At 37.0% G+C, this 25651-nt stretch overlaps 1 protein-coding gene across 1 annotated transcript in view; it reads left to right on the forward strand.

The window, feature by feature from the left end:
* Nucleotides 1-25651, forward strand: part of NRG3 (neuregulin 3) — a 431515-nt gene that overhangs the window by 376120 nt on the left and 29744 nt on the right. The window contains exon 5 of the mRNA XM_050899232.1: nucleotides 23768-23870. Within this exon, the coding sequence (XP_050755189.1) occupies nucleotides 23768-23870 (103 nt within the window). The remainder of the gene's footprint in view (nucleotides 1-23767; nucleotides 23871-25651) is intronic.

The raw sequence follows: 25651 nt of genomic DNA on the forward strand, positions 1-25651 counted from the left end.
TCACTCCTCTCCGTGTCTCAGAAAATACTTGATGTTACGCACGTTTTGGAACATGTCACTAACTTGCCTGTTTCAACAACAGCAGATGATCAGGCACTGACCCCAAACTACTTATCAAAGTAAAATTTCCAAGCTGACATTGAATCAGAGTAGTTTTACATATGGAAAGAATATAGCACATAAGAAACATGACACTGTAGAAGAAGTTATAATAGAGGAGATACTAGGGAAACCATTTATTTGCTTATCCATCACGGGTGACTTGTAGGGTGAAAGCATGCTACGTGGCACATAGAGCACAAACTATGCTGTACTTGCAGCATGAAGGAATGAAGCAACATCTGAAGAAACAAATACAGAAAAGAAGTGTGCATTTATTGAGTGTCTTTATTAAGTGAATGAATCTTGCTTATGAGAAGTGCCATGAACCTTCTCTGCACAGAGATATAGGCATGACCACAGAAAGTACAGCTTGAATTTAATAGGAAGATTTTGCTATTGACATTAGGAGAAGGCTTGGTAAACACTCGCTTCAACAGAGCTATGCTCATTTACTCCCTTTGAGGACCTGCCCCTCTTATTTTAATTAAAAAGCAGGAGACAAAATCTGATCATGCAGAGCCTGCTCTATACCAAACCCAGCACTAAATGAATCCATGCTCAGTGTAAAACTGAATTGAACAACCGTGTCATGTAACCAGATCTTCTGCGGCGCGCTCTGAAAGGCAATGTCATGGGAAGAGCATCTCAGAAGATTGTGAAAAGGCAGCAAAAGAAGCAATTACAGCATTCATTTTTCCCTTTTATTGTCTGAGTCATGCCAGAAATGTTGCTAGTGAGCAACATTTAATTAAACCGTTATCAACTTAACTTCGGAGTATTTCATAATCTCACCCTTGGCATTGTCTTTTTATTAGGAAAAGGCTTAAGTGACTGTGAAATATGATGAAAAGCCATGGGGAGGGCTTGCACACAACGAAGCTGCTAATCCATTGGAGACCTATGTGGGAAACTTTCATTTTTCAGTGATAGAGTAGAGCTTTGAAGGTTATCAGGACCTTTTATCTTCTAGTCAGCTTTCTCTGAACTTGAAGCCCTATCTATGCAAAGTACATCCCAGCAAATATCCATTAAGCTTGAGGTGGAGAGACGAATTTATTGCTGCTTTTCCTCAAATGTTTTAGATCTTTATAATTGTTTATTTGTTTTATATAGTGTGTAGGAGCCAGAGCGAGAGTCCAGGACATTAAGCACAATACAACTATGTTCAATGGCCCAGAGAGCTTATTGTGCAAATTGTTAGGTGCTATTCAGACAATGTGTTTTTGACACTGCAAACATGCAGATATATATTTTTCGCAACCTCAAACTAAAATAAAAGATCAGGACTGATCCAGTAATAGCAGGGGTGCAATATTTTCCTCTCAGGTTTGTTATTTTTGCATACGAATCTGTTCATCTGATCAACCAGGAACCAGAACGGTACCTGCAGTTCGCTTTCATATTTTATTTCCTATCATTTATTCTTATTATTCAGCATGGAAGAGTCTGAGCCATAACTGGGAACAATATGTCTGTGAAAATACTCAATGGCTTTGACACACGTACTCAGTCAGGCTACTTTTATTGAGTCTTGCAAACAGTAAGGAGAATAGTTAGCTTTGTGAAGGAAGAAGTGAGCCCCAGTAGCATCTGAAGGGATTTAATTATTTGAAAGGAAATTGATACATAACTTTAAAAAAGCCTATTGGCAGAATTTGGAGTTTCTGCTGCTGAATAGAGCTCCTTTGGTTTGAATCTTGCCATTCATAACCACACACTACCAATGATCACTCTGGGAGCTACCATCTCAGTGTTTACTAAAAATGCCCATGCCAGGCACTCTAATACAGCTGTAAGTGAAAGCAGTATTTGTCTGTCCCCAGACTCATTTACTGGTGAATAATCATGTCATGCAAAATCTGTTACTGCCATTCTGCATCCACACTGCTGTGCCTGCCCATCAGCAGTAGTTAACAAAGAAGCACAACATAAATTAGCCACTTAATTTAAACCAAAATGCAGCTGAAGCATTCATTAGGCTCCTTGGAAAATCTCATCTTAACTATTTAGGCTAAATACTTTCACCAGTCTTTTTTTTTTTTTTTTTAAATAGTTGAAAGTACTAATTCTGAAGCCTTGACTGAAGTTTGAGATCTTAAATTTTCTGGGGAGGAGAGGTAGGCTGTTTGCCTTACAATTTATTGCTGAAAATATAGTGTTCCAGCTTAGGACAATAACTTATATAAATATTAGTTCTGGCTTTTTAAATCTTGTCACTGTTCCTTCCACAGAGCTTCAAATATTGTTGTGATCTTTATCAAACACGTTATTGTGAGAATTAATATAGATCCCACTAGCCCGGGAGTACTGAAAAGTACCATAAACCAGAGAGTGCATGTTTTTCACTTATTATTTAGCTTGAGTCATTTCCCCGTATCAGAGGTACTAACATCTGCCATTCAGTTGAAGAGTAAACCCTGGCTGTGAATAGTGTTTACTGACTATGTCCAAATTGCTCGTAACATTAACAACAGTTAAGCAAATATTTCCTAGAACATTATTACCTTTTTTAATGTGTTTTCTATTTTTAATCTCAAATCCTTACTTCCTCTATTGTATTACCACGCTTACAAATAGTTAGCTCTTAGAAAAAATTCAGTGATGATTTGTGTTTAAAATATCTGAACTGGGTTGATTGGATGCCACTTATCGTGCTGCCAGAATGATGTCTTAACTGAACTTAACTGAATAATGTCTTAAGTACTACTTAACTGAAATCCTCAGTATAAAGCAGTGCTCCCTAAGTTAGGAACTGAAATTTCTCTGCTCGCCAACTGAGTTCCTCCTAACTGTATTCAGATGGAGTAGCAGCATGATGATGGGAATCACTGGTAGGACACATGCCGTGGGGCCAAAGGGAGCTGGTGGCATTTATCCCTGGGGTGCCGTGCAGAGGAATTCCTCACATGCCGTTAAAGTATTCACCTGCACGGGGAGTAAACCAAGTCTTGCACTTGGCAGATACAGAAACCTATTACAGGAGGAGACGTTGAGACGGACTGTGAATTTTACTTCGTGTGCTAAAGAAGACAGTAGATGGGAGAGAAGCGGGTATGTAGCAGGATGGATTCTCTCTAACTCGTTTCTTTGTTAGCCACAGGGGTTTGTATGGGCACTGCTTCCTTTTCAGTGTCACAAAACCCTGTGGCTGGGAATGTGGATTCCTCCTCAAAGAATGGGTTTTCTGCGGTTCACTCAGTTGCTTCTCAGCTTCCTAGAAGGGACCTTGCAGGATCTCTGTGCTTTGTTTTTTGGAAACAGGATGTTTACTATGTTCCGTCACACACAGTATGAAACATACGTCTCATAGGAACTTAAATGAAAACAAATTAAAATTTACTTCAAATACTTGCAGTTCTAGAAAATTGTTTGTGCAGGCAAGCAGTAGATATTCCCAGGGAAAACAAGATGGGATTAATACAACTGAAGCTAATTCACTTCTTTCTTTAGTCAAATATTTAGAGACAATTTTAGTTAATCAACCTGCTCTTCAAAAAATATTGAAAAGGTCAAACAAATTAATATCCAATTTTGAAAGAGCATTTGCATTTAAAAAAAACAGGAAGGAGATGCACATCTTATCAGAATGGAGTGCAATAACTGTTAAGTTAAAAATAATTGGGATGTGAGATAACAAGTATCTCTAAATATATGTAAAGTACAATTTTCAGTAAAATACATTAACTCAGTTTTTACTCTGTCTCTTCAATTAATATAAAGGTTGGTATTGGGGGCTCATTTTTTTTCAATTAACAGAAAGAAAAGCTATTCAATACAGTCCGAGTAGTTTACCATGCATTGCATAGCAAACCAAGTAAATTGATTATCTGCATCTCCCAAATAGCTTCACTTGCTCATTAGTGGTAATTACTGCTCATTAGTGAAAAAACTTGTAATCGATGTGTTAACGTCACAAAAATAGCAACAAAACCTAATGTCCCTAGTGTAGCATTTGTCTAAAGTTCTCCTCCCTTGGCAGTTCGCTTAAGTAGCTCTATATTTTATTACCTGATAAGACTTGCTACAATTTAAGCTAAAAAATCGTTTTCTTCATAACATCTCTTATGTCACATGGCCATAAATTTCTGAAATGTTTCTTTCAATGTTGTGTTTTTCTCTGGAGAGGAATTTTTTGGGGAACATGTAAGAGTATTCAGTGGTCCAGTGAGCAGTGCTTAGGCATTATTTTTATATATATATAAAAAAATTATTTCATGGTGCTATTTATAGATTCGCATAGACTTGAAATGTTTCAGTAGAGAAAGTTTAATGGGGTACAATTTGGCTGAGGAGGTAAAATCTATTAGGACTGGATTTATTCAGACATATTTTTTCCTCTTCCTTCGTTGCAGCTTCTATGAGCTGCTAAATAGAGCTATTGCTGACATTAGGCTATTTGATTAATATAAAAAGGCTTTTGCCTCATTTCATATCTGAATATTTTTGAATATGTAAAAAGCCTTGTATTTCATGCTGTTTTAAAAAAAAAATGGATTGCATTTGGTTGTATTGCTGAATATCTCCATAATCTCTAGTTTTATGGTATGAAAAGAGTAGTTTGTACCTATTAGGGAGAAGCAGATGGTATTGTTTCCTATCTTTAAAGAGATCTTATGAGATTACAGTGTTCTTCAGCCACCAGAGTTTTTCACTGGAATCACAATATAAACTGGTTGTTTTAGGGCCAGAATTTTGATACTGAATAAAAATATATAGTAAATAAAAGTTATTGATGATAGTAAACAAAGCAAATCCTAAACTCAAAAAAAAGTTTCTGAGCCATGTTGAACTCATAGCTCTTGCAAGGTTCTCGTGTCCTGACACTTCTTTTCTATCAAAACGATCCAGCTTTGTTGCAAACCAAGCAAAAATATTTAATTGAATTCTTAAATAGGAAGCTAAATAAATAATGATTTCTGGAAGCTTCAAAATTGGCTTCTTATATTAGAAGTTATTGCAGTTGTTTATTAAATTTTTTTTATAAAAGACAATAGATTATTACACAGAAATAGAGGTTTGGATTAAAGAGAAATATACATGGATTCAACTGTGAGATTTTTTTAATGTTTCCATTAAGAGCAGCGTCTTTGTGGTCTAATAGGTAGAATTCTTGTTCTGCCAGAAATAGAAGAAAAAACTATATAATTAATTCATTATAATTAGTTGAACTGTTATAAGATATTGGCATCCTGTTTTTCTGTACAAATAAAAAGCAGATAAGGTTATGAGAAGTCTGGTTAGATGTTTGGTAATTCTAACAGTAGGCAAAGATCTTGTACAGAAAGGTTGAAATAAGTTTGTAAAGTACTTCAATATAAAACATTGCATTATTCCTGAGAGAGTTGCATTGCTACTTGGAGAGCAGTAGTCAATATTAAAGCAAGGTGTCGCTTGATTTGTAAACTAGGTAGGTAGGACATTTTAGTATAAGGGGAGTTAGAAGACATTAAAAAGTCAGATTATATCCTCCTGAGTACCTACAAAACTTAACTTTATCGATGCTTTGCCTTCGAGGGTATTTGTAATTTAGGAGAGAAGCAAGCATAATGTTAATCAAATAGAGTAAGGTACATTAGGGTACCATGTTGTACCAATGCATGCCTTTAAAATACGTATGTACATGAGCTAGTTAGAAAATCCATGTTTCGGACTTTATTTAGAAAAAGAAAGAGCTGTTTTTTCTGAAGTGAGATTTCTGGCATCATCCTTTATTTTGTTTCTGCTAAACCCAAGAGGCTTTCCAGGTAGCGCTGGAATGGCAGGAAGCATGGCAGATGGGAAGAAGTAAAAATTTAGACAATCAGTAAAATATATTTTTTCTTTATTATTCCTTAGTATAGGGTGGTAAAGTGAGAAATGTCTGCTTTTACTTTAAGATGTTAAAGGATTTTTGTTTAGGCAGATTTGTCTTCCAACATATTGTTGTAAGAAAATGTTACATAAATTCACTGTTGATCTCACTGCTGGTTGAGTTCCTCATACTGTAAGTATAAGCAATATAATGGTGTAATTATAGCATATTAGATATGAGGCTACAAGAAATATCTTTTACTTCTTTTTGGTTTGTCAAGTGACAACTTGTAAGGCAGTGCTGCAGGTTTTCACCTTAAATACAGAGTCTATTCATATATTCCACAGAGTTTAAGAGCTAGGTATCGAACAATAGTACTATGCCAAAAGTATGTGAAACACTGTGCTGGGTATAGCTAGGAAACTGTTTGCCATGGAAATATGATATATTTTCTTTGTTTCACAGAAACGTGTGTGATTTACATGTGTGATTTGTTTCACAGAAACATACATGATTTTCATGTTAGGAAGAGCAGAAAAGAAAAGCCAACCCACACTTAAACTAACGTTATGATTTTTAAATTATAATAGTTCTTCAGTCTGTCTTCACTCAACTAAGGGAATGAAAAATTATCTCCAGAAGAAAATATTTTATGAGATGAGTTCACTGAACATGCAAAAGAAGACTTGGAGTGAAATACTTTGTTCCACTGAAAAAAATCAATGGCTTTTTGGACTATTGACTTTTCTCAGGAAACATACTACTTGTTTTGATTGTACTAGGGGCGAGCTTTTGTTGTGGGTACTTGCTTCAGTCACCTAAACTTGGTCAAATTATTAGTCGTGGAGTCATACTACCAGAGGAGATACAGTGCAGAGGAACAAGAGCACTTGAGAAAGACTGACAGAGAGAGAGGCCTCTGTGATGCGTGTGTGTGTATATATAAAAATATATATAAAAACCTAATAGCGCCTACTGGAAAAACCATGGTGTTTAGCTCAGTATTCTGTAGCTCCAACCTTGCCTAAAGACAAGCTAATGTATGGCTATATCATATATGTCACGTGCATGTTATTCAACCTCTCCATTGATAGCAACACGATTACTGAATTTACAAACATGCAAGCAGAAAAGTCTTTGCATTTCAGCATCGTGAGAAGTGACCAGTATGTGTGAGGGAAGCTCTGAGAAATCAAGTTTTCTCATTTTCTTCAAACCCTTCCACTTTGTCTTTACTAATTTCATCCCCACACTAGCTAATTCCCTAAAGTAGAGGAATGCTTATGTGCGTCTCTTAATTGGTTATTTGAAAATTTTTGTTCTTAGACTCTGGAAGTGTAATTAAAAAAAAAAAAGAAAAGAAAAAATAAAAAGCAAAATCAAATGCCTCTAGACAGGAATTTAAACCTTGAGATCTTTCTTTCTTTATCTTGGATGTTTCTGCTCCATTATTCATAGGAGAGGGCTTTATATCACTTGTACCTAGCCGGCCACAAATTTGTTCTGTCAATTTTAACCCATTTCATATTAAAGATTAAGTAGCAAGATTTGAATTTTCTTTAACTGTTGAGGAAATTTTGGGGGAAATCCTAGCATATGTGCGTAATTGCAACACATAGACGACAAGAACTTAAAAAAGATAGTTCAGGTAGCAATAGGATTCAGCAGAACTTACAGACCTTCAAAACATCCTGATTTTCAGCTGATTTGGGAGGATGATTTCACTATTCTGTTTCCTTTCCCAGAGACTCTGGAACAGTTTCCTGATAGTGAGCCAAGGCTAAGCTAGAAAAAGTAGAAGGATGGGCTTTGATCCAGGGTAAATTTTGACCTTACAGCTGAAGAGTGTTTCACATATCTTTGTGATATTGGATGTTAGTTATAAAGTTTTGGAAATGAATTTTGCAGAGAAATTCTTTCAAAAGCATCTGCAGCGTTCCTTTTCTGCTTCTGGGTTGTGGTTCTTCTGTGACTAAGAGTGAAATGATGACAGTCTTCATTGCACTTTGTTTAGTTTTTATCTGAAGAATAAAACTTAAGGACTCTTCTGAAAAAAAAAACGCACGTCTTTCTCCACCATTTAAAACATTGTTTTTTCTGTGAGAAGGACTTCAGTGAGAAGAATCAGCGAATAGCTTCTCTCTATGCTGTTTGTGGACTTTTCTGAAGGAAAGAGGACAGTTTCATACTACTAGAAATAATTGCTGTTGTTTTTTTCAATGATTTGGCCTTGGTTACCATAAATAGGTCTTGGTTATCATAGGTAGTTTTAACAAGTTAAAGCAATTATGTTACTAACAATATGCAACAAGTAATTAAAAAACCTATTTCAAGTAGGTGGGACGTTTCCTACTGATTTAGTATCCTATTTCATCAGTACTTGCAGTGAATATTTGATGGAATTTTAAAATTATTTTTACAAATGTAAAATAATATGTAAACAGCTCTTACACAAGAGATTTATTTATAAAAATAGAAATAATACTTTGATTATTTGAAGTACATTTTTTACATTTTCCAGGGTTTGAAAGGGACTTCCAAAAATTTGAAAAAAAATTTGAAAACTTCCAAAATTATTTTTGTAGAAAAGCATCTTTTTCGTTAAACTTTATAGTAGAAGATCGTGATTTATTGAAAACCTTTTTTTTTTCTTTCCCAAAAAATTACATGAAGAGTCCTAGCTAATGTATAAGGTGATTTGTATTTATGTGTTTTAATTTAGGGGCCTGCCAGAAGGAAGGTCTGGCTTCCAGAGTATTTTGTACTTGAACTGGATATAACTGAGAATGATTGCGCAGACTGAATTTTGTCAATGATGATTAAAATCATTACGCTTCAAAGACTGGATTATTTCTATAGTGTTCGTAGACTAAAAGTTACTAGTCTTTATTAAAAAATCTGATAAACCTGATAGTAAGCTACAAATGTAATGCAAGTACAAGAGTTACCCCTAAATTATTTCCCATTGACTGGCTTATGCTTGTGAATTCACTGAAGCAAAAATACACCCTTTGACACAGTCACTTACTGAAGTTCAACATCTCATAAATGACCTCAATGACTCAATGAATTTGAAGGCATCCACAATATTTGATGGAGATGTCAGTTATGATTCTCTCTATACATTCAAGTAACGTAGGTCAGAAGTCATCGCAGTGTTACGGTACTCTGCAGGGCATAGTTTGGCTCATAAAGTTGTGGAAATTTAGGCTGATTTTAGAATACCTAGAATATAATACTGTTTTTGTCGAAAAGTTTAAAAAAAAAAACCAAACCCAAAAAAACTTTTAGTGAAGAAATTACTCAGTATGTAATTTCATTATGAGATGGCTAACAGTAAAACAAGGAGCAGGAAACAGGTGAGCATAAATACGCAATATATTCAGGGAGCATCCTGGTCGGCATTTCTAAGTCCTTTCAAAATGTCTTGTCAGCGGATTCACAAGCCTTTGCCTGGGAAAAATATCTGCTTTCTTCAAATATTGCAGCTGCTTCTGTGAAAATATTCTTAATGAGCTGAAATCTGGCATTACCTAATAGAGGCATGATCAATGAAGGCTTTGCTTAATTGGGAGATGTAGCTAGTAGTTGATTCTCTTATCCGTATTTTCTAAGGTCTGATTCTGTGTTATTGGAACGTTTGATGTCCCGTGTGCCAGTTAAGAATACCCGGAAATGGATTTTTGGTTCAATAAGAACCATTTGAGAAAAAATATCAGAGGAGAGCTCACATCTGAATGACAGATGGTGTTCCAGCCAACGTATAGTAATGGCCAGTCATGCACATTCTGGGTTTACACCAGTATGACTCTTAAGTTTTCAGTGAAATTTTCTTGCATGTTGCAAAGTAGACTAGAATCAGTCCCACTATTCCTAGTGATTCTTGCTCTACTCTGCATAAGAGTCCCAGCAGGTGGATTTCCCAGATTAATCCATCCAAAACACTGCTTAAATGTTTCCAACTCAAAAATTAGTCTAAAAAGGGTGGAAATACCCAGAAAGATTTAATAAAAGCTGCAAGTGAGAAGAGTTTGGGGGTTGAGGAATGTCAGTCTGGCAGGTTCTTGAATTTAGTTCCCAACTATTAACATAGCATAAACTTATATTTATATGTTTGTTATATATATAACATATATAAACAAAACTGTTTTAGAGGAAAAGACATCTAAACTGAGATTTGATGTCTCCTTTATTGTTAGCAACAGAGGAAGCTGTAAGTCCTTACCTTTTTAATGATAATTTAATTCCTTTCTCTTAGTTCATAACTACCATTTTTGCATACCGCCTCTGCATTCTCTGACAATATTGTGAAAATTGAAATTGATAATGGCAATGTGTTGGCAACTTGATGAATCATATGTTTTCTGATCGTTTCTTAGAGTAGGTATAAGATGTATACCATTAAGATGATGAGTAAAGAAGGGTCCTCTGAAGGAATCTCCTCTCTAGTTCTGCTCAGAGAAGCAAAACAGATAGGAGTTGTCAAAGAGGATGTATGAAGAGCAACGTGGAAAGGCAATGCATTTTCCTTGGCTTTAGCAGCACCTGACAGCAAAGGAAAAATTCAAAGACAGTTAAGATGTGCAGAGATTTTACCTAGCTGCCTTTTTGATAATATTGCAAACTGGATTTTTCCTGAATTAATGACAGGAGAATTAATCATAACTATTTAAAGCTGCTAGGAAATATGAAGGCATATAATTTTAAAACATGAGTAACTTCAGGTGTAGGGGAGAGAACAATGACTTAGAGCCACAGGCAGCAGGTTGGCCAGCAAGGAAGCCTTTTTGTGTGGAATTTCAGTTGCAATCGTAAAGGCATCTCCATGAACTCTCACACCCCTTCCACAGCGTTGGGATTGTAAATGGCACTGTCTTCTGCCGTCTGTTCTTTTGTGTTCTTTCACCTTTTGCTTTCATGCCATGGCAATGCAGCAGCTGTTCCCTCCTGCCTCCCTGTCGGCCCGCCCTCGGTCGCTCAGCACTTTCCGAGCTCTTCAAAATATGTCTTGCCCAGGCAGAAAACTGGGTCACAGGCAGGCCCAAGTAGGCCAAATTACTGCATGCTATTCAGCTGCCTTTGTTTGGGTTGTTCTGTTCAGCCTCTGCAAGTCTGCTTATTCTTTTCATTAAGCCATACTCAGAGCTGTGATGTTTCAACAATGTTTGTTCAAGGCTCAGCACCCATTTGGCCCTATAGTCATAAGCTGTCCATCATGACTGCCATGGAAAATAATGTGAATATTTTTAAAAGACATGAAGCTGAGGGGTACAGAAAGGGCTGTCGTATAAAGCGTGAGTCAGAAAACACGTTGCCGTGACTGCTTGGCAAAGTGAGCTTTATGATAAAGTGTTGTGATGAACCAGAGGTAGTGCTTACTTCTGGCATAGTATTTCCATTTGCAATTTTTAGATAAAAATCATGACCAGAGATGTTACAAAGCACATCAAAAGCTGCCCTGTTCTGCCAGCATCACTATCGCGCATGACAGCTCCTGGCTTGTAACACCCACCCAGGCACTCTGTGTAGAAGTGTTTGTGACTGGTACCACCAGTCACACTTCACTTGAAAATGTTTGACTTTGGTGGAGTATGTCCTTCAGCTTGCCACACGGTGACTGTGTAAAGCTGCTCCCTTTCATGCAGTCATAAAATAATTCAGGTTTGGAGGGACCTCAGGAGCTCCCTAGTCAACTGGCTGGGTACCAGAAATCTCCATGGATGGACACTGCACGGACTCGCTGGGCAGCCTGGTCCACCACCCAGCTGTCCTCATGGGAAGAAGTTTTTCCTCATATCCAGTGGGAAACTCTCTTGTTTCAAGTACTGTTTTTGTCTTGTCCTCCTGCCATGCGCTGCTGGCTCTGTCTTCTCAATAACCTCCTCAGGGTTAGAGATAATTTGATATTTATTTTATTTATTTTTTAAGTCACTTTAAACTCATTGCATGTGTCATTCTGAAAATACCTTTGCTATTGCTGAGTTTATTTTCTTATTCTTCTATAGATTATAAGAAGTTACATTGCACTGTATGGTTTTGGATAACCATGCATCTTTTTGAAGTGGCAAGTTTATGGATTTTTTTTCTGACACTGTGTGCTTCACTCTTGGAAAAAAATCAGCATATGTAAGGCATTTTGAAATTTAAAAATCTATTAGTAAAAAATGTATTTGCGTTTATGTACGTGCTTACCTTTAAGCATGTGTTTGAGCTACGATTTGCACGTGTTTAAAACTCACCTAAATATATTAATATAGAGAGATTGGACTATATATTGCTTTTTGTATATATCTGTCGGGAGGCCAGGAAGAGGAGTTACAAGAATAAGTAAAACTGTATTCTCAACTACTTTAAGAACTTTCTTTTAACTAGGAACACAATTAGGATGTATTATTCATGTCATGCAATATGTCAGTTGCTAAAGATTTTAATCCCCTTCTTCAATCCTTCTGAAGCAAAGGAATGTGATAAGGCTTGCACTGCGGCAGTCCCAGCAGTCGCATACATGTACAAGTTGGCACTTGAGCAACTTGGTTTTGGCAGCTTGCTGCCTAGCTGCAGCCGCTGCCAAGTACACAAAGCAGATCCCTCGACGTGGGTGAGCGCAGGGAGCGCGCTGCTAGACGTTTTGTGGGCGGAGGGCTTAATTGTGTCTTAACACTGCTACTCACATTAGTAGACTTTAAGCATCTGCCGTTGCTCAGTATGAACAACTGGATGCGTTATCCCTCATGTTGGCAAAAAGCCTCTCGAGGATTAAAGGAAGAATATAGCTGCTTACAGTCACCATATTTACTTTTCTCTCTCTGCCAACATAGTCTGGTTTTCTCTCTGACCATTTATCCAGCCTAGACTTGAGTGTTGTAGTCATTATGGTGAGCGAACATGCACTTGCTGTGATGGGGACCTGACTGATGGGAATATTTTGTGACAAGGTGAGGGGGATGCTGGTGCACGTGTAGAGGTGAAGGACAGCACGCACCAAGCCAGATCTCTGTCTCCAGTTTCCACTCATGGAGTAGGTAGGGAAAATCAGCAGAACAAGTAATGAGTGCATAAGTATACAGTCCCTTAATCCTCCACGTATCTGGGAGCTTTGAGTGGGGATGGCTTCAAGGGGAACACAGATTGACACAACGCTCTGTGAAGAAGGACACTTCTCTGACTCCCTCTGGCAGTCTCTCTCCTTGTCATCACATCCATCCCTGGTCACTGGCTTGTGAGGAGAAGCCAGGTCAAGGAGCTGGGGCTTGGAACAACAAGAAGGCAATGCATAAATATGTAGTCCTGTGCCTGCAGAGTCTTGTTCAGAAACTGTCGTACTTCAGTAGCAACGCAGTGTTCCTTGTCACATCTTTCCGCAGCTGACTAAGCCCTTGTCCTTATTCTCCGTGCCCTCACCCTCCAGAGCCTTCCCAGGTAGAACACCATGTTTCTGTTTCAGTGTCTGAAGACGAAAAGCAAAAAATATTTCAAGTTATTAATGATCATTTTCTATGGTTCTCCTGTCACTGCTTACACCATGTTTTTGTAAAAAAATCTACAAAAGCACCCTGGTTAAAACAGCAGCAGTCAAAACAGAGATGGCACTTAATTATAATATTGCTTGACTTACTGTGAGCTCCTGACAATGTACCCATCAACAATAACTGTCAAATATACTTCGGCAGCCTTGATGTTAGCTCGAGATTTGAGTGGAATGTTCCATACTAGCAAGTGAGCAAGATACAGAATATATAAGCCTCACCTGTGGGAGAAATTCCAGTAACAGGGCTTTGTTGATAATAGCAATGCAAGCTCTGAGATCAAATAAAATATCAGCTGGGAAATTAAGACATTATTATATTAGATGTTAGCCATGCTTAGGATCTTAGGAGTAGCAACCCTCATCAGATAAGGAATTACTAAGGCAGAATTAAAGAATGCTATTGCTTTATAAAGCCATAATATTTTATGTAATAAACCTCTCAAACTGTCTTTATGGAGTTACATATAAAACAATTTAAAGTGCAATGATTATGTATCTGATCCAATGCCTATTGCACTTAATGGTCTTTGGATTAGTCCCTATATATGTATATATCTTAAGAAACGGTGATACATTCTACAGTAACTCATGCAGGAAGCTTGTGTCTAAATGTCCTTCCCTCTGCTCCTCTATTTACCAGCACAAAGTATGGCTGAACCAGGGCCTCAGGAGAGCTGGAAAGCTCAGCTGAGCATGGACTTTGCAGAAACAGAAGGTCATATTGCAAGAAGAATGAATGCTAAACGGAAGTTTCACTTTGGAAGATTTTTCATGCTGATGGTGGGGGAAAAAAAGATGATAGCAAAGACATTTTTGAAGTGCAGAACTGTGGTTATAAGATTTACAATAAAAAATAAGAAAAAGAAAGGAAGATAACAAAATCAGAGAGGGAAGATGAAGAGATGTGCCAAGAAGCAGACAAAAATTAAGATAGAAAAAAGGGGTGAGTCATCATTCTGGAGCAGGATGGTATACCATTTCCCCCCCCCACTTAAGACTCTCATACAAAATTGTGGAGCTTGCACACTCTGTCAGAGAGACAGCAAGGGAATAATACTTTCTGTGGGAAATCTATGGTATGAGAGGTCTCTAGGACCTGGCAAATAATTGATAGCCTGTAAGAATATACATGGAAACATAACCACTGAAAAAAAAAGGCAAAACTAAATCCTTCTGGAAAGAATGTTATTTAATAAAAAAAAAAAAAATCACCGTATATTTGTAATATTTTCCAGTCTTTAAGCTTTTGTGATTTATGCTTTGAAGCTTTTTGCATATCTGTGAAAGACTAGAAGCTTTTTTCTGTACAATGCAGAAAATGTTGCAAATTTCTTTGTTCAATGGAAGACCAGTAGGTAACATTCAGACTTTGTAATGTATTACAGTTATGTGGCTTTTCTTACCTAAATTTCAAATGGTTTCAAAACCATTATATGAGAACGGTCAACAGTGCTGTCAACACAAAGGTAGCTGGAATTGTGCAGACTATCTGCTTGGTTGGTGTTTGGCTGTGAAACTAAATTATCGGCATCTTGCATGCCCTCCTTGCCTGCTGACTTAGTATGGTCCTGTCACTAAGAGTGGTCTGATGGTGAAAGACCTCATTTAAGGGGTTGAATTTGCATCTCTTGGACCTGCAGTAGAAGCTGGAGGTACTTGGAGCTGTGATTCTTAGTAAACAAAAGTGACATAAAGAGTAAGACTTGATGGTAGATCATGAAGTTCTAGCTATTAGCTAAGAGGTTTTAGTAACTAAAACACAAGTGGTTTTAGCTGTTAGTTCAATATTGAGGTACTAGTGAGCGTAACAGTGGTACTATGAAGAGGTTTTGCACCACCTAGACTTGCAGAGTACTGCAAAGGTTTAAAAACCTCCAGCTGTCCCACTGGGATTTTCTTTCAGTGTATTTTTGCAGTTGGCTGCTTTGGTACCACTCCATTGCTATTCATTTTCTGCTGGCCACATGAGTCACTGTTGCTGTGCTGCTGGTGCTGTCCCGTCCCTGGTGGGTTCTCGGTGCTGCCTGTCATGCCATCTGTCGTGCCAGGAAAAGCACTCACACAGCATTGACGCTGAGGTCCTCTCTTGTGCAATGTGAATACACACAAAGAAAAAGTGTACAAAGAGAGGATATGGAGCTCTAAAGTTTCTTTCACAATCAAAGAATGAGGGGGCAAACTGTTCTGCCTCTTCGTGCTGTTAAGATTTGGATGTTCCTATTCACTGGTGTCTACTTCCTCTTGCTATTCTCAATCTCTTTTTCGTTTTCATTTGTGGTAATAAAGGCAGAGCTTTCTGTGTCCGGAAACCAGTAACTGGTATACTTGCTTATGGGACTAATTGCTGATGGCTGATTGAGTTATAGCTAAATTGGATGAGTTTGGCTTGGTGGCTGGAGTATCATTGTTGGTCAGTGCCTTATTGCACCGAACAAGAGGAGATGACAAAAAAATAGGTGGTCTGTGGGGTCCCATCCCCCTCCATTTCAGACATGACGCAGTCTTTTTGGGGAAAGGGACACAGTTTCTTTGAAAATGCCTGCTGCTTCCCTGCTCTTTTCTGCTGAGAGCTGTTCATTTGTTTTCTCAATTGCAACTGAGTTGCAGGAATACCACAGTATATAGGGCCATGTGCAATCCTTACTGCCCAGGAATAATTTCAGTAAGTCTTCAGCTTTGGATCTGAAAGCTGCAAGTTTTCACGTGAGATTAGGGCAAGAGTTCATCTCATTTAGGTGTAGCTGGTTTGCCCAGAATTTGACACTGTATTACTACGATACTATTTCTTCAGCGACCTGATGCATTTTTAGTAGAAATGCCCTCAACAGTGGTCTAATATAAAATAGAAATGAAATGTTTCAGATCTTTTAGTGGGTTCTTTTTGTCTCCACCAGATATCAAGTTTCTCTCCTTCGGGACTGGTATTCCTTAGGGGGCTGCTCCTTAGCTGCTCATCCCTTTCACACATCAGCAAAAATGCAGGCAGCCATCAGGCAGGGAGATTACTCCCAGGGGATCACAGTTTTAGACAGCTTTACCCTTTTTAGCATAAGGGTTTTTTTCAGCGTGGTTGTTGTCTAAAATATTGCCATAGGGTTTTAGCCGTCAGCCTCTATTAACCAGGTACCTTTTTTCCCCTATATCCAGACTGGAAGTTAAGTTGGGGGAGGGAGGAAGAATGGTCTTCATATTTGTTTTTCTCTTATACTTAGCAAACTCAAGTTAAAACATTTATATTCAGGTCGTACCAAAAATGAATAAGATAAAAACAAGGTTCATATGTAACTTTTATTCTTATTAGTATATAATAATAATGTAGTACAGATTAGCTTGCTGGGTGTATTTTTGCAGTAATAGAAGGTCTTAGAGAAACTTAGAATTGCTGTAATAAATTCTAAAGCTGAATCTTTCGAAAAGGAAAATTAGCGCATGCACACAGAGGCTGATGAGACTTAGGTAATGAATTTTGTTGATAGATGACTGACCTTATCCATCTTAGAAATAGAATGAAAATAGATAAAGTTCGTAATAGAATTGGATTGTCTTACTCGTAAATTGTCAGTACACAAAAACTCCTAACCAGACTTTTTCTTAAAAAGGAAAAAGCTACCTCTCATCCCTTAGCTGCCTACGGAGCTACTTCAGGCCTAAGATTTAATAAATATGTTGCATTGAATGTACTTAACTAAGGCTTTGAAAGTTTATTAGAGTTCTGGTTATAGCTGACACAAATTCCCAAGTTCCCTGCATATAAAAGGAAATTATTGTTTCTTAGGAAACCAAAGTTAAAATTAATTTACCTTCAGAATTATGATCTTGCTGTTTAAAAGTACTTATCAAATTTTCACTTCACAACAGGTACAACTTACTAAGAATATTGGCACCTTCACTCCTGTTGTAACCATAGACAACACTAGACATTCTTGTGTAAGGTTAGCCTCTCTTTTTTCTTATTTGCAGATAACTCTCCACTGTTTGGCTCATTTTATTTTGTGGGGTTTTTTAAGGATGAGTTTGATGGAAATAATTTTTCAGGAGATTTTGGTTCATTAAGTTTTGAATGAGATTTCACCTTTCACTCACCAACCTAAAATAGCTGGTTGAGAGCTCAGGGTTAGAGCACATACCTTTGCATCCCTTTTCATGGTGAGTCTATAACATTATACTTAATTCATTGCTTCATTTTTAATATTCCATGTAAAACTAGTGCTAATGCAGCATTAATATTGTAGAATCAAGTACTCAAAATAGGTCAGTCAAATAGGTTAAACACTCATCCCTTCCTTTTCTGCCTTCTGTGTACGCAGAAAATGATCTCAATAGTGTTAAATACCAATAGCCAAACAATGTATAATATCATGCAATTATATAATGGGCCACATCTATTTCACTTTGCTCTCATTAAGGTCCTTCTGCTGTGGATGTTCCACAAGTAGAAGAAAATGTACTTTGTTAATCTTTGTTACAATCAGAATCATCGAACAGTTCGTCCCAAGAGAGAATCGCTATTGAAACTATGAAATGCTTTATGAACTTTTGCCAGTAGAAATCAGCTTGCTCTGATTCCAGTTTGAAATGTGAATCTATGCAATTAACCTTGACTCTGCCCTTTCTGTAAACGATAGCAGATACAAACTTCCACTCCTAATTTGTGAACCTAAGTGTTTTGAAGCCCTTTTAAAAGGGAAATTCTACCCAGACAGATGAAAGTTGAAGGAAGAAAACTCAGTGTCTAATAAAGGTAGCTGAGAATTAGAATAAAACATGGTATTTTATGTGAAGTAATGCATATGCTCTTAAAGACGTTGGAACAGAATTATCTGGGGCAGTTTTATCTATTTCATGTATTTGCATAGACTTCATTCCTTTAGAGGTTAACGTGTTTATATTAAATTTTATCATGTTAATCACTGAAATAGAAGAGGCAATATTATCCTCATGGTTACAGAAAGAACAAGGGTATTGGCTTACCCAAGGTTGAAGAAGAAATTTGTGAACTGTGGCTTGTAGCATTTCAACTGTTAAATTTGTGCCTTAGCACAAGCTACAGCATATGGCAGTGAATCTGTACAGCAGGTTTTTGCAAGTGAAAGAACAGAGAAGACTCTTGGGAGATTTGGAAGTCTGATGCTGAGGCAATCACAGATTTTGTGGAACACGCAGGCTTTTTTTATTCTCTTCATTAATTAAATTTAGAATGCCGTATATAGTTCAGCACTTGTCACACATAAATCTAAGTATATTGAGAAATATGCTTTAACTACTCTCTTGCCTTTCAACTTATGGGAATCCATATTTTATTGGAAATCTTGACGTTGTGTATGGATTTCCATGTGGTCCTCCTCTGTTGTTGTATATGGGACTTTGAGGATGCAGGACACCAATAAGAGTGTAAGTGGCAAATGATACTGTTGAGGTTCACCTCAGTAGCGAGGTTCTGGCTCTGCAGGACATTCCAATACAGTATGGCATGCTAAGAGGCGTGTCAGAAAATGCACTGGCAGGGAATGAAGGGAAATGAAAAAAGTGTGTGGCAGTGAGGTTACAGCAGAGGTGACAGTGCCCACTTCGCTGTACCTGCATGGCTTATTTTTTGCATGGGGACAACAAGAAAGCCTGCCTTCATGCTGTCTTGTAATTTATTGAGGAAAAGGTGGTTTTACATTCTATCCATTAGGCCATGCTTCCTCTGTTAACTCATAAATGGCAGGGATTGAGAAAAAGGTGAAGAACAACATCTCTAAATTTTCTGGTGAAAATAAGTCATAGAATTATTTTCATAAAGTTTTCATTGGCATTTATCCATGGGAGAAAGCACATGGAAAGCAATTGTTTGTCATACATACCAATGACAAGATACTGGGCTTTCCATATTTATTCTATAGCATGTTGTTACTTGCAGCGATGCAGAGTGGGTCCATGTAGGGGAGGGGAGTGAGGAAGGTAAGGGAATGCTGAATGCTGTTGGGGTTTGTGGTGCTTTTTGGGCTGGGAGTAAAAACTTCAGCAGAAAAATTAATCTGCACATTTATTTGTATTTTTTTTCTTTATAGAGCAAAGCTCAAGTAATGCATTTGTATGGTAAATGTCATAATTTCTCAGTTGACTCAGTTTGAATATTCAGTAATTATTCTCTTTGATGCTTGTGACCATATTGAGATTTTATTCAAGAGCCATTGAAATAAGCACCACAAGGGGGAAAGCTACTGGTTTTGTTTTGTTATCATTTTGCTTAGGCCACATGCACAATGCTGGTCTTCATATTTGAAATACCTTTCAAAGATATTTCAATGAATTCAGAAAATACACAGTAGAACTAGAGGATCCAGTGATTATGGCTGATAATGATATTGTGGATTTAGGTGCTAACAAAGCCTAACATGACCTGTTTTAATTAACTAAATTATTTTTTCTCAGTAATATGGTTAGAAACATAAGTGGTTGTTTCTCCAGGATCTTGTACCAGTGTTTTTCCTTTTATAATAAAGTCACAGAGGCAAGTTGCAGCTTATTTACACAACAAAACTACCATATCCTTTAGAAGTAACAATCGCGAGAAAAGTGTGTCTACCGTACACTTTTTAATCCTTTAAAGACTTACGTGTATGCTTCAGTGGAACTTTTCACATGCATAAAGCAGAGAGATGACAGCCTTTAAGAGTAAATTTTAAAGAGCAAGATAGCAAAAAGCCCCCAAACCCTAGTACCTGGAATATGGCATGTACTTTTTTTCGGTAACAGACCGATGAAATTTCACTGTCATGTGAGTGCTGGAAGAAACTTTGCTTCCATGGGTCACCAGTAGTCATTTTGTGTTTCATAATGGTAGCAAATGCATGAGATAAGCTTAGAAAAAGGAGCACTTAAGGTACGAGAAGTTTACATTCAGTGGGGTGACGTGACAGAGGTGAAGGGAGAGAGACAATTTTATAGCAGGAGTGAAAATAAGAAAGAATCAATAGTATAAACAAAAATGAGCTGGACATGTAACAGCATACACAGTGAATGGGGACTTGCCTATGGGAACCCAGCCTTTCAACAGGCTTCATGTCCCACGCGAGTTTGTCTTGTCTTTATGTTCTGGGAAGATCTTTCTTTCCATAATTTTTATTAAACAAAATAGTCTGCATCTAAACAGTTTACTATGTTATTTTTCAGCACTGTGGTCTGTGGTTGTATTTCTGTTGGTATAGGTTATGTATTTTGTGTAATTTGAATGCTTGGTGGAATTCATGTTCTATAGTCTTAACTCCTCAGATGGATTATTCAGGAATATCCATGGCAGTTTATATTTTGGTTTTTAGCTGAAATATTTTCTTGGCTGTTCATTACATGAGGAATCCTCTCCCTAGAGTATTTATTTCAATAGAATGTAATTAAGGTGATTTGCTTCACAAGGAATATATGACTATATGTGAATAGAGAGAGACTTATCATGATTTCAGTCACACTTTAGATTACCTTGGGAAGTTTTTTTCAGTATGTATATATGTGTATGCACAAGTTGATGTACCTCTTCAACTAAGGAGAAGGAATTTTCAGTTCTTCTCTTTTCTACATGTTGAATTTCTACAGCTTTCTGTTCTGTGAGAGCAAAAGTGCTTTGCAGTACTTAGCTTCTGCCTTATTTAAAGGCCCTATTCAGTACACCTTGGCTAGAGAGGATCTCAGCTGTGCTATACGTGTTTAGAGCAGTAGTGAGGCTGAATCAAGGCAACAATGAGAAGACCTTCAAAGTTTGCAGAGAAAGATTACATTTCTATCAGTAAGAAGGTGTTGTTTTTTTTAAAAAGCCAATATGGAAGATTAGAGAATGGAAAAATGCTTAACTAATTACATTTTAAGATGTTGGAGACAAAAAATGGTGGATACGTAAATAAAGATTTAAAGGATAATAAAAAATGAACAAAGGTGTCTAAGAAATGGAGTGAAGTTAATCAATAAGTAGTTCTTTAAATATGCACTGTACAAAACAAACAAAAAGGAAAGAAAGCATTAATCAGCATGTGTTGAAAGCTAGTGACAGGGATTAATCTGACTACACAAAAGACTTAAATCTTCACATAGTTGTTTGAGCAAGATAATATTGTCCAGTCTCTGAATTGCTTTTATCTTGGTAAGCCATATTCTACAGCATCTTTAACAAGACAGTGATAGCTATTCATGACTGACAAAAGACCATTGCTGCATTAAACTCACCGTTTCTCAAAAAACTAACAAAAGAACTAACAAAAGAAAGTATTTAATGAGGACTGAGGCTGAAAGAAAAGCAAAATTAAGCCTGTTTGCACACATTACTTAAATCAGTTTCTTTTAATAAATAGATTTTTTTTTTTAAATTATATGCAATGTTTCAGTGAAATTACAGTTCACAAGTATGTATGTTTTAGCTGTGGTCTTAGGCAGTAGGTGCTGAAATTGGTATTCGGGCAGAATAGATTAACAGTTGCTGAACTGAACAATTCTTTAGCTATTTGCAGTGTGATCCACCTCAACATAAGAATTCAAAATTTGTAAGATTAGTCCTTTGTGTACTGCAGTGGAAATGGAAGGTGGATAATTGTGTTTACAGAGGCTAGTAAAAACAAACAAAACAAAAAAAGGAATTTAAACCCCAAACATTCATTGCCAATGAGGATTTACTGTCTATATCCAAATTTTATACATGCCAATGAGGAATGGGCCTAAAGGCCTACTAGAATCAGTTTTACTGCAATGTTATCAGGATTTCCTATTGAATTACAACCTTTCCAGATATATTTTAGACATATAAAAAGTGTAAGTTACTATATTTGCTTCTTTTTATTTTTAAGACAATATTTTAAAAGTACAACTTTTAGAATTTGAAAATTAAATGAGAGAAAAAAGTCAACAGGAGCTGAGGATATTTTGCATCTCAGAAATGGCTTCTAAATCACTGTGGTGTTCTTTGAGCAAGTAAAGAAATAATTAAGAAATAAAGATTTGGTACTTGTACTTTTATTTGAAATAGCTTATGAAAAGGGATTGGGACTTCTACAAGAGACAAATGACTGTATTTAAGATTCCAAATGTTTAGTAACAGTACTGTGTTATTAATTCTTGAGAATTTAATAATTAGTACTGATTAGGATACTGTACATAGTCTTTAGTCATTATAACACCAGATAGTATTTGACTGAAGTTCCAGTTAGGTGTAGATTTTTTCCAATATTTGCCTAGATTCACCTTGATGTTGTCATACAATATTTTCTTCTTATGAACCTGAGACTTACGAGCCTGAAACTTGGAGATACTGTCACCTACTTGATGTATGTGCCTGGTATTCATATTGATGGGGGGGTCTGCACTGAAGATCCCCAACCTAGAAAGGAAATGTAGGTTTGTCAGTGTACAGTGCTTGTACTGTGCTTTGATAATCCTACATGTTGGTTTTCTACCTAAAATATATGAATGAAAATACTGTTTTGTATGTTGCATGTTTGGAGAAACTGATCTTAAAAAATAACAATCTGTTTAGCTTGTTAGCACATTGGACTAGAGAAGTAGTTGAAATAATAAAAATAAAATACAGTACTTAAGGAGCTGTTGATGAATTCAGTGTGTGAAACTCCAGTTGCCTATCAGCTTCTGTCTGCTGTCATGAATGAGTGTTTTCTCTTGTTTTCTTAGCTTTTTTCTTTTTTTTACTTTCATTCTGTTCCTGTTTTAAAATTAATTAGAAGATTATGAGATTTATTAAGGAAATTTCTTTTAAAAAATAGACTCCCATGAAAGCAATATCTAGTGCATTGCAGCACAGTAGTCATTGGGTTCCATCCAAGTTGATTGAATTAATTTTTTACTGTGGTATGTTGTACATAAGCTTCAAGTACAGGGAATGACATAGGAGTTAAGGCATTGTAATCACCATTCAATCAAAAAAAACCTTATATTTTTGGGGTAGCTAAAAAAGAACTCTGAATCTTGTGGAACCTTGTGAGAGCTCTGACGGGTCTTGCCTTAAGCCAGAAAAACTCCATGGTTATAGGGTTCTTGATCCTATTGACAGTAGAAGCTTTCTAAAAAAGATGAAAAATACCATGTAGGGCAGAGAAAATATTAAACTATCCTGATTTTTATTATTATGTATCTCTCAATGTGTATTGGAACCATTTTCTAAAACGTTCCTAGGAGGCCACAACTCTATGAACCTTATCTAGATGAGAGGTTCAGAGAAGCATCCATTCTGTTGAGGAACTGGCCAACCCAGACCTCCAAATCTCTCGTATCTGTCCATCATTAGTGAAACCATGATGTGCTGAAATCCACGTTTCACAAATATTGTTTTCTGATGCTTTCATAATTCTCAATTTTGCTGTTCACAGAGAGCGAAGAAGTGTACCAGCGCCAGGTGCTGTCTATTTCCTGTATCGTCTTTGGCATAGTCGTAGTGGGCATGCTTTGTGCAGCGTTCTACTTCAAAACAAAGTAAGAGCCTTCGTCTAGCGTGTTCGTTATTTAGCTTCTGTCCTTTTTACAGCTTTACAATTCTTCAGTTTCTCCCCTCCTTTTGAAGCTGTTTTTATCTCTGGACAGGCTAGAACTGTTCCCCATGGCTACACTATCCAAGTCCAAAAAAAAAGTAAACAGGAGTAATATGTGTTCTTGTTTCTATTTTCTGATATCAGGAAAGAAGAGATTGTGTCCTTTCCAGTTCTTTTTTTGACAATAATAATTTTGTGTCTTTTACTATCAGTGCGATAATCACTTCCCTCTTTTGAAAATAAAAGTTTAAACATACCATCTCCTTTTTGCATTTCATTTCATATCCCTGAATGTCCCTTTTGTTTCTGTATGCTGAGAACAAAGGTAAAGTTAGAAATGCAGAAAGAGACTAGTTCTCTGCAGATACCTGTAACCTGTAGCTAATAGTTGTAAACTGCTGATGTAGTTGCATAATGAGTATCTGTAATGCACAAGCACATTGAACTATTTCCAAGTGAAATACTCACTTTCCGCCCTATTCTTTATCTTCCCAACTGAACAGTATTTTATAATATTTATTGTTATGTGTGTAATTTGAGTTGCGAAAACCTCATAGCAATTACATGACATGCTGTCAGTGCCACTGTATCTATAAATATGTTCTGTATGGTTGTCATCCTTCATTCCTGTTCCAGCTGGAGCTAATGAGAGAGCACGTATCAATATAAATAGTACCTGCATGAGGTTAGTCATGGTGGCTGAGCATCAAAAATGTGGAGATTTGCACTATTTAAAAGTTTGGATGCTTATCTGAATCCCCCTGTTTAGAATTTATTTTAATGGGTAGGAAATCTGATGAGGACTACTTTTTATTTAAAAAAAAAAAAAAATGACATTTCTATCAGGAAAAAAAAGAAGTTAGAAAAGTCACCAGGCCTTTTTTTTCCCCTTTTTCTTCCCCTCAAACTTCAGGGGTATTTCCTGATGATTTGAGTGAAGATTTGAGTTGGTTCATGTTTATCTTAAACACTCCTACCTGTTCTAATGTCTTGAGGGATTTTGTTTAATTGTTCTTTGGACCTAGAGTATGACAGTGATGCTGACTGGGAGGATGCTGTGGCAGGACAGTTCCTCTCTGCAAACTCCTTGGTTGTAATATAAGTAGTGAGCAGAGACAGCCATTTTGCCACTGCATTAGAAATGTCATTACGCATGTTAGATCTGCAGAAGAAAGAAAGAGAGAATAAGGTGTTCCTGTTCTTCCTGGAAAGGCTTGGGGTTTTTGCTGATGAAGAGAGATTCAGAAAAGGCAGAATGGGATTGTCAGTTGGAAGAACATGCAGTCAACAACTGAGCATAGTGTGAATAAAATGTCCCTCTGTTATTCAGCTGTGCCCCACTTGGTTTTGCGCTGTTGTAGGGAGTGGTGGAGGGCTACGTTGGCACAGCTTTCAAAATACCATGGCTTTGCTGAGGTGGTAGGGAGAGCTATGTCTAAAAGTAATGAGTAGAAATAATGCTTCAACGATGAACTCACAGGACAATAGCGCTTCATATCTCGGCAGGAGGTGGGGATGTTGGGTTTGGTTTTTTATCTGTGTTATAAATATGATAGTTAAGGGTTACTGCGAAGAGTTGAAGTGTGCTTATGCCAGATACTGGGAACTGAAGTTTCAAGAGTAATGAGAAAATGAGCACCTCCAGTTCAGTCAAGAGGTCTTATCAAATATATGAAACGCAGTAATGGTAAGATACTAATCAATCCCTAACTCCCTGGCTATGGC

This window comes from Gymnogyps californianus, chromosome 6, assembly GCF_018139145.2.
Source record: "Gymnogyps californianus isolate 813 chromosome 6, ASM1813914v2, whole genome shotgun sequence".
Classification (NCBI taxonomy): domain Eukaryota; kingdom Metazoa; phylum Chordata; class Aves; order Accipitriformes; family Cathartidae; genus Gymnogyps; species Gymnogyps californianus.